The 9533-nt window shown below is 52.3% G+C and overlaps 1 protein-coding gene across 1 annotated transcript in view; it reads right to left on the reverse strand.

Moving 5' to 3' along the window:
• Window positions 1–3: 3 nt before the first annotated feature.
• ADGRE5 (adhesion G protein-coupled receptor E5) overlaps window positions 4–9533 on the reverse strand; it is a 39921-nt gene continuing 30391 nt past the window's right edge. Inside the window, exons 2-14 of the mRNA XM_069083176.1 lie at window positions 7066–7109; window positions 6887–6955; window positions 5317–5494; window positions 5130–5237; window positions 4236–4459; window positions 3586–3765; window positions 3202–3396; window positions 2736–2962; window positions 2364–2430; window positions 2086–2177; window positions 1780–1948; window positions 701–787; window positions 4–607 (exon numbers count right to left, since the gene is read on the reverse strand). Coding sequence (XP_068939277.1) covers window positions 575–607; window positions 701–787; window positions 1780–1948; window positions 2086–2177; window positions 2364–2430; window positions 2736–2962; window positions 3202–3396; window positions 3586–3765; window positions 4236–4459; window positions 5130–5237; window positions 5317–5494; window positions 6887–6955; window positions 7066–7109 — 1673 coding nt within the window. The 3' untranslated portion in view covers window positions 4–574. The remainder of the gene's footprint in view (window positions 608–700; window positions 788–1779; window positions 1949–2085; window positions 2178–2363; window positions 2431–2735; window positions 2963–3201; window positions 3397–3585; window positions 3766–4235; window positions 4460–5129; window positions 5238–5316; window positions 5495–6886; window positions 6956–7065; window positions 7110–9533) is intronic.

Genomic DNA, 9533 nt, shown 5'->3' on the forward strand with positions numbered 1-9533 from the left:
TGATCATGTATTAAGTAAATCTGTTTAATCTGAAATGTCAACCTTAGAAAGCTTTAAAAAAAGATAAATATAAACAAATAAAAAAGTCCACTGACAGAGCTGCCTGTGTTGTTCCCCCATCAGTAGGTAAGGATGGGGACAAGCCCCTTTGTACCGTTTGCCTCAGTCACTGTCACACTCTTTCCCTAATAAAGTGAGAAAAAGCAAAGTGGGGCCCAGTTCCATCTCATCTTCTGTGGGCCTGGCTTTTGGTGCCAAAGCTGGGGGAAGGGATGTGAGCCCAGAGAGCACCTTCCCTGGGGAGCTGGGTCCAGTCAGGGAAGGAATCATGAGTTGCATGTTTCTGAGCCAGGGCAATTTCTCTGCCCTCCCTCAGAATAGCTTGAGCTACATTTTGGTTCCCTTGAGGGCTGGCTGCATCTCTAGAGCTTTATGCTCCTTGAATGAGGCCTGCCTTGGAGGGAAAATAAACTCCTTAGGAGTAGTGGGCAAGAGGGGTTATAGAAGAGGCAGAAGAATCATTCTTTGGCATGTGCAAAAGCTGCAGTGTCCCCATAGGGCCCATTGGTGCCGTTCACATCCCAGACTCCAGCGAAGGTCTGAGGGCCTGAGGGACAAAGTGCCACTGTCAGTTTGAGGCCCTCCTTGGGCTTTCTGTCTACCCCACCGTTCATCTCCCAAACCTTCCTCCTGCCCTTACCCGACTCTGGCTGGTTGTGGAAGTGGAAAACTCATTGTATTTGCTCTTAGTGACTATGCAGGCCCAGCGCCGGTATTCCTCTCGAACCTGTGGGGGAATTGAGTGGGGCTGGATGAATCTTAGCTGGGGTCTTGGCTTTGAAGCCAAGGATCACAGGCTTTAGGCCTCTTGGCCTCAGTTGTTTTGTAAGGCACGTAAGTGCCAGAGGTAGGATTTGAACCCTGGAATTTCCATCCTCCCAATCACCTAGGCTTGCAGCCCAGGTAGATCATCCCCAGCTCCTCACTCCCCCCTCCCCCAGGCTAATCTATTGCCAAGTCCCCTTGAAGCCACATCTTACATATACATATATATGGGCCTCCTCTGGCACTGCCACCACCCTCAGAGGCTCTGATCACCTCATGCCTGAACTTGGAATAACCTTTATATTGGTCTGCCTGCCACAAGCCTCCCCACCCCAGCCCCACCCTCCACTTATTTGTCCATTAGTCTTCTTAAAGCCCAGCTCTGACCACATCACCCTTCCTATTGAATGAACCATGGTGTCTCCCTATTACCTCCTGGATCAACTATAAAATCCTCTGACATCCAAAGGCCTTCATGCCTGGCCCCACCCACTGCCTTTTCAGTCTTATACTCTTCTCTGTGATCACAATGCCCTGGCCTCCTTCCTGGTAGGAGACACTCGAATCTCCTGAGACTGGGCTTCTTCATGGCTGCCCCTCTCTTCCTTGCCTGTAATGCCCTCCTTCCTCAGCCCCAGGATTCTTGAGGTCCTAGCTAAAATCCCATCTTGTACAAGAGGCCATTCCCAACCCTCTCGATTATTTCCTGTTTGTCCTGTTACAGGTTATCTGTACACAGTTATCTCCACTAGACTGAGCTCCTCAAGCAGGGATGCTCTGTTGCCTTTCTTTGAACCTCCATTGCTTAAAGCAGTGCCCAGCTCATAGAAGGCGCCTTAATAAATGCTTGTTGGCTGACTGATGCCAAGTCCAGTATTCTTGCCATTACATCAGAGCTTTCTAGGGCTCCTTCCCCCTCGTGTGCCAGGTCCCAAGCATAGGGGCTGCCCTGACCTTCTTGTTGAGAAGACAATGCAGCAGAAAGAGGAAGCAGCCCTGGAAACAGTTGAGAATGGTGAAAATGTAGCCCAGGACCTGACTCTCAGGGCCGAACAGGAACAGACCAAAAATCCAGGTACAGCCCAGGATGCAGAGCTGAGCAATGGCTGTGAATGTCAGCATCCTGGAAGGCAAAGAGTAAGACGAGACTGACCAGCAGGCCTCCCTTCTGATTGGCTAAGCCCGGCCTCCTCCCAACAGCCCAGGCTGGGCTCTGTCCTCTCCCCTCCCCCAACACCCCCTCCACACACACATTTATACCTAGCTTTCTTTAATTTTTTCATGTCAGGGTTGATCTCTGAGAACTTCTGGGTGAGTTTCCAGACAGTGATCACAAAGATGAAGGCATTGAACTGGGAAGGAGAGACAGACTTGGGTCAATGTCCTGGGCCATCAGCTGGAGCACTCAGCACAAGGGGAGAAGTTGGGGGGGGGGGGGGCGGGGACTGAGTAAGTGGGAAATGTCTCTCTGCTCAGATTATAAGCTGAGGGGTTTGAAGGTCAGAGGGAACTGGGATAACTGATAACAGGTGACTTACTGCAATGATGAGTGTAACAGGCCCTAGGAAGCTCCAGATGAAGCCCTTTTCCAGGCTCAGCCAACAGCTACAGGGAGGAGAGGAGAGGGTACCATCAGTGAGATCCCTACCTGTCCCTCTTCACTCACCCTTGGCAAAGAAAGGGAGGGAGGGTGGGGGTCTGGAAAAGCCCCCTTACCTATCTGAGTGCAGAAGAGAGGGGAGGGTACCATCAGTGAGCTCCCTACCTGTCCCCCGCCCCGCACTCATGGGAAAAAAAAAAGAGATAGGGGGGACCCTCACACCTAAAGGGGGGAGGAGGGAAAAAGGAGGGGGGAGCGGATCTTTCCCCCGCCCAGCCGGGAGGACAGGCCACGGGAGGGGCACGCTCACTATCGGGGGCGGCCGTAACCCTGGCTGTTGACTGCGGCCGAGATGGCCACGATGACGGCGGGAGTCCCGTAGCCCAGCAGGCAGAGCCAGCGCGTGCGGAGGCCGGGCCCCGGGAACACGCGCACCACGAGGAAGTAGAGCTCCAGGCCCTCGAGGCACATCCAGCAGAAGGCGGCCAGGAAGCAGTAGTGCAGCAGGCCGGCCACAAGGCGGCAGCGCAGCCCCACCTGCGCCCCGGAGAGAGACAGCGCGGTCAGCCTGAGCTCCTCGGCGGCCGCGAAGGCCGGCGCGCCCACAGAGGTCCGGCCCGAGCCCGGCACGCCCACCGCGCCCACGGAGGCCCGGAGAAGGGGAGGTGCTCGGCCGGGCCGCGCCCCTAATGAACCCAGGTCCTCGCAGCTCTCGCCCGCTCTATTCCCCGGCTCCGGGCCCTGGCCGCCCCCGACCCTCCGCAGGGTGTGCATACCTGGCCCTGGCCAGGGTTGGCGGTGCCAGCCAGAAAGACGGCGGAGCCGACGAAGAGACAGAGGCACAGGTGTAGGTGGATGGTGGTGCGGGAGCCTTGGATGGGCCGGCACAGCAGGAAAGTGAGGATGCAGAGGAGTAGGCAGACCAGGGACACTCCCAGCCCCACCTGGGTGATCACGGTCAGAGCCCAGACCTGGGGCCAAGCAGAGGGTCAGGAGGCTCTCCAGGACCCAGCCGGTGGAGTTCTCCCACGGACCGCCGCCTCCCATACCCACCCCTACCCTTCTCTGACTCCCTCTCATCTCTTGACCTTCTTTTCCCCTCTCCCTGACCTCACCCCCTCCTTCTACTGGATGTTTCCCCTTCCCCTGCCCCTTCTCACCTCCACATCATATTGGGCCATGAGGATGGCAAAGCTGCTGAGGTGGGTACAGTTGCAGGTGGTACTGGTCCCTTTGGTACTCGGTTTCCCACAGCCAGTGGTTGCCCAGTGACCACTACCGTTATCGTTATGTTTCCAGAAGGCACAGATCACTTCCTGCCATGGCCCGCAGGACACGTTCTGTGGGCACAAGAAAGGAAGTCTCATGGAACCCGGGGACAGAAGTAGAGCTTTCTGACTGGCAGCAGGATTCGCTAAGAAAGCTTCTTCATAGCAGGGAAACTGAGGCTAAGCCCCACACTCCACGACAGTTCTAGGTTGGAACAATTAACCAGCACAGGGCTCTGTATCAGCCTCTGCCTGAAGGCCCTCTGGTATTGGGCGGTGGGGCAGACCATTCCACTTTTGCCCGTTCTACTTTCCAGGAAGTTTTTTCCAGTCATTAAACCTAAGCCTGCCTCTAACCACTCCCAGCTTGCAGATTAAATCAAATTCCTTCCATTTGAAGAAAGCTATTGATATCTGCCATGAGTCTGCTTTTCTCCAGGTTCAACATTCCCAGAATCCTTCAATTGATTCTCTTATGTCCAGAGCAAGACAGATGGGACTTGCCACTTCCCTTCACCCCTCTAGCCTGCAGGGGCACTCACTGGGTGGGAGAAGGTAAAGGTGACTGGGGAGCTGAGATTTCTAGTGTCCTTGTTGCTCAGGAAAGCTGTGCTGACCGCAGAGAGCAGAATTGGAATGCCCTCTTCCACCCGGGCCTCATTCTCTTGCTGGAGGGCAGCCTTTTTTTCGGGATCCAAGACCAGTGGGGCATTGGCCAGCAGTTTCTTCATGTCATGAGTGGAGAATAGGCCCACAACAGCCTTTTCTGTTGGGGGAGAAGGGTGCAGAGAGGCAGGCATTGATGGAGCCTCTCGTTGCATCAAAAAGCCTTCCCTTCTCCCTGCACCCCCTCCCCGCCTTGTGCTGCTTCTACTAGAGGACGCCACCTACTTTTCTCTTTTTCTCATATTCCTGTGCTCCAGTCTCAATGGTTCCCTGAGTTTGCTCAGACCAGGCTCACATCTGTGCTTTCTCAATGCCATTCCTACACCTGGAATGCTCTCCCTCCCCTTCCCCATCTCTTGTCCCTTCTTTACAGTCCAATTCCCCAGTCACCTCCTCCAGGAAGTCTTCCTGGATGCCTCCAGGTCCATAAGACTTCCTCTTAGACTTCACCTGGCATTCTTTTAGATTCACATTTCTGTAAGGCACTATTGTATAACAGAACCCTCAGGATTGCTGTTTTCTCTTCCTACTAGACTATAAACTCGATGAGGGCAATATAAACTCTGTCTTGTAGACCTTGTGTGGCATCCAGTTCCGAGCAGGGCACACAGTGCTTAGTCACTGTTGAATGAATGAATGTATACCTGCTTACCTAAGCCTAGGTCTCCTCTCCACCCCAGTCATTTGGGCCAGTTCTCACTGTTGCTGCCACTTTACTGGCCTCAGCCTGTCCTTGCCCATGGGGATGCCTCCTTCCCATCCCCTGTTACCTGAGCCACCATGTTTCAAAGCCAATTTCCAGTCCAGCTTCATCTTCGAATGGCTCCTGCCCACCTCAACAGTCCCATCTGGTTTTTCCTTAACATTCAAGGACAACTCTGAGGAAGGAGGAAGAGGTCACTGTGGAGCCTGGGGGGAGCTGGAGAGAGAGGCGGGGAGCTGGGTGGGCTTGCTCACCTGTGTCCCCCAGAGTATGGAAGACCAGGGCTCCACTGGGCATGGTCTGGGCAAGGGTTCGAAGGACTTGTTCAGAGCCAGAGAGCAAGTATGTAGCCACTTGAAGCCGAGTATCTAAGGGCAGATTTTTCAGGTCTTCTGATGTCTTCAGAAGGTTCTCTATATCCCTCACAAACTCCTGGGTTTGGGGTAGGAAGAAGGGCAAAGAGAGTGAAGAGCTGTTAGCCTTCAGGGGCTCCTCACCACAGTGGAAAACAGCCGAGCAATGCCAAAGGGCTCCCCTCCAGCTCTCCTGTTCATCCTGCCACAGGCACATCCTGGCAGCCAGGAAATTCACCCCAAAATGACAATTAATTCCTCCTCTTTCCCTCCTCATTTTTTCTGCCTACAGAACCCACTGTTGGACAGATCTGTAATAAACAAAAGCTACTAGGGATGAATGCGTGCATGTGTGTGCATGTCAATATCGAATCATCTCAGGGTGGCTAGGTGGTGCAGTGAATAGAGCAATGGCTCTGGAGTCGGGAGGACCTGAGTTCAAATCTGACCTCAGGCATTGAGACTTCTTTAGCTGTGTGACCTTGGGCAAGTCATTTAAACCCAATTGCCCTGCTTTCCCCCCTAAAAAAAAAAACCCAAAACAACATTGGATTATCTAGTTCAACTCCCTCATTTTACAGATGTGGAAACTGAGGCTCAGAGAAGGAGAGTGATTTAACTAAGGTCACATAGCTAATAGCAGTGCTAGAGCTTGAATTAAGGTTTTCTGAGGACTAATCTCCCATTCTTTTTGTTATACTAAACTCCCTGAGAGTTGGAAGGATTTTAAGAGATGCATCTGTCCCATCCCCAACACTTCTCCTTCCCTCCCCCATCTGCCCCCTAAGATTGGATCTCCCTGTCTCGTCCAGGCCAGACATGCAGTGGCCACTCATGGGCCTGAGCCAAGCAGTGCTTATAAGTATGGAAGCTTTTAACCTGCTGCATTTTTCCTACCTAGACTGGTCTGCTGATCCTTAAGCAGCCTGGTTCCCCAGGTGATGGTGCCATATTGGTGCCAGACCAGTAGGCACACCCAATCACATGTAATCCTTCTGAAACTCAGGATTCTTCCTGAAGTGATCCTCCTCCCTAGTGGTGGGGACTATGGGTATGTTCCATCAGGCCCAGCCCTACTTTCCTTTGTGTTTTTTTTTTGTAAAAACTAGATGGGTAAACTGAGGCTCACAGAGATTTATAGTCATTGACACAAGACACCTAGAAAGTAAGGAACAGATCTGGAGATATGATTCCTAATTCAGTACACTTTTCACTATAACCCTTTGCTATACCTTACATCAGAGAGAGAGAGAGAGAGAGAGAGAGAGAGAGAGAGAGAGAGAGAGAGAGTGTGTGTGTGTGTGTGTGTGTGTGTGTGTGTGTGTGTGTGTGTGTGTTGGGGGGGAGGGCATGTCTTTGTATCCTGCTATGTGAACAGTGTTTGATGAGCATAGAGCCTGCCTCCATGTCATGCTATCACTCAGTGACAGGACCAGTTCCTCCCTTCTCTTGGGATCCAGGGTCGGTTTACCTTCATGGATTCCTGGGCAAAGGCCTTTTTGAATTTGCTGGTGATGAATCTCAGTTGGTTGAGGAAGTTCTGGAGAGAAGAACAGGGATGGGAATTAGGAGTCCCAGAGCCTGGTTGGGATAGTGGGACAGGAGGAGGTGGTCATGAGGGTCTCAGGTTCCTACCCAATACCCACTCACCTGACTGACTCCGGGGGGTGGTGTCCAGGAAGGGAAGGAGATCTCTGTGAGGGAGACAGGGAAGGCAGCTCCATTAGTGGGGCAGCATAGGATTTACTACTAGAAAGAACCTTAGAGGTGATCCCACCCAATTTCATTTTACAGCTGAGGAAACTGAGCACTAAGCAGCGGGGAGGGACAAAGCAGAGAATAGAACACAGGAGCCCTGGCTGCTGCTCCACAGCCTGCTGCCCTCCACTTCCCAGTCATGGCCTCTAGCTCAGTGACCCCAGAAGGAGAGCCCTACTTTGACCATGGCATTTGACTATGGTTATTGACAATCATAAAGCATCGAAAAGACAGCTCATTCTGCTGGCTGCTCTTCATATCCATCTCCCTCGTGATCCTTTCTCAGCTTGCCCAACCTAAAGCTTCCAGACCCAGGGGAGCATAGGATTGGATGCAAGAAAGGCCTAAAATCTCAGGATTCTTAACCTGGGTTCAGTGACTCCCAGCATGGACACAAATAGAATTCAGGGAGCCAGGGTACTTGAATGAAAAAAAAAAAGGCTTCATTTTCACTCATGTCTAACTGCAATTGAGCATTCCCCTAAAAGCTTTCTTCTGAGAAGGGCCCCAGAGGCTTCAGCAGACTTCCAAAGGGGGTCCCAGCACAAAGAGGTTGAAAACCCCTGATTCAGGTCAAACTTCCTCACTTTACAAATGGGAGAAATGAAGGCCCTTAAATTAAAGGACCTGCCTATGAGTACACCTTCACTATGGAGCACAGACTGGATTGGAACCCAGATTCTCTGACTCCAAATCTAGCCTTCTTTCACCTGTCCCAGAACCTCTCAAAATCCTCCCAGACCCACACAGGTTAGGTGCAGAGTAGGGATGAGTAACCTGCCACAGCCACCTTTCCTCCTTCATTAAGAGGAGCTCTGGTGAGAATCCGCTCCCCACCTGACAGAGGATGGGGCAGGGATGTGGGCTGAGAGGTCACTTAGCTAGGAGTGGACAGGGCCAGGACCTGAGCCTTGGTTTCCTTGATTCCTGGTCTGCTTTCTTTCCATCTAGCATGTGGCCCCCTTGCAGAACTGGCACTAAGATGTGGGTCTCCTGGATCCCTGTTCCCCTCACTTCCTAAGGTCTTAGATAATGGCAGCCAATGCCCACCCCCACCCCAAGAAGCTTCCTCTTTTAAAAACAGGAACCTGGACCTCTCTCCTGCTCTGCTTCCCCTTAGAGAAGACAGCCCAACTCAGTGGCCACCATGGGTTAGTGTTAGAGCCTGGAGGCAGGGAGGGGAGAAAGCCCTTCCTTCTCACCACTAAAGGATTTGAAGTGTATCTTCCATTTTCGAACTGCCCTTAGAAACTAGGCTTGAGGTGCCCAGTCCTATTTAATGCCCTGGCTCTTCATGGGCCACACAGATTGGGGCTGGGACAATCTGAAAGTCAAGGTCAAGGGGTCCAAGGTTGGCTCAGTGCAAGCCCCATCTTGGTGCCACCTGAAGATTTACAAAGCCTTCCTTCACCCACACCTTAGAGAGGGGCAGGATGCCCTCTCTTGAGCAGCCTATGGCTCAGAGTCAGTTCAAGGTCACAGAACAGTGCCACTGGATCAGACTGAGACGTCCTGTCCCCACAGCCATTGCTCCTCCCACCAAACTGCTACTGGGATACCTCAATGCCCACAGGCTCCATGGTGTCTGCTTGGTACTTTCCACATTCTGTTCCCTGCAGTGCTTAGGCCCAAACTTCCTCTCCCATCTCAGAGGTTCCTAGTTCTTTGTAGCTGACTCCCTGCTATAGATTCTGGACATCATCCTAAATTCCCCTTGGGTGGCCCTGCCCTAGCTTTTTTAGTTCTGACTTCTGGGGAAAGCATCACCCCTTCCCCATACAAGCCACTTCCTCCCTTGGCCCTGTTCCTTGTCTGGCTCATCCAGGAGGCTTCTCATAGACACACTGAGCACCTCAGTTTGTCCCCTGTGAGTCCCTGGGCCTCCTCCCAGTGTTGTCGGTCAACATACTCCCTAAAGGCATACATATGCACTCCCTGGGCTTGTCCTTGTTGCTTTTGGAAAAGCCCAGTCTGCACTCACAGCTGTATTTTCCAAGGGGTTTGGAGTGCACAGAGTGAGCTGTTGAGCAGACATTCATCTATGAAGGAAAGGGGGTGAGGGGCAACTCTGGTTTAAACACAAAAGAGACCTGGGTGGGGCTTCTGGATACCCTGGCATCTTCTGCCACTGTCTGTCGGCTGGGAAAGATGGAACTGGGCTGGACAGAAACATCCCAAACCCTTGGAACCTACCAATCTCTCCCTTCAGTGTTTATATCACTTCCTGGCTTAGGCCTCCTGAGACAATGATCTGAGGGAAACTAATTTCCTTCCATTCTCTTCTGGGGGTGAAATTGGCCCAACTGGCAGACTCCTATTTATTATAGAATTATAGAACTGGAAGGGAATGGAGAGGTCAT

Source organism: Petaurus breviceps, unplaced genomic scaffold, assembly GCF_028583685.1.
Source record: "Petaurus breviceps papuanus isolate PSGF00001 unplaced genomic scaffold, PetGlider_PUasm1.0 172, whole genome shotgun sequence".
In the NCBI taxonomy this organism is placed as follows: Eukaryota; Metazoa; Chordata; class Mammalia; order Diprotodontia; family Petauridae; genus Petaurus; species Petaurus breviceps.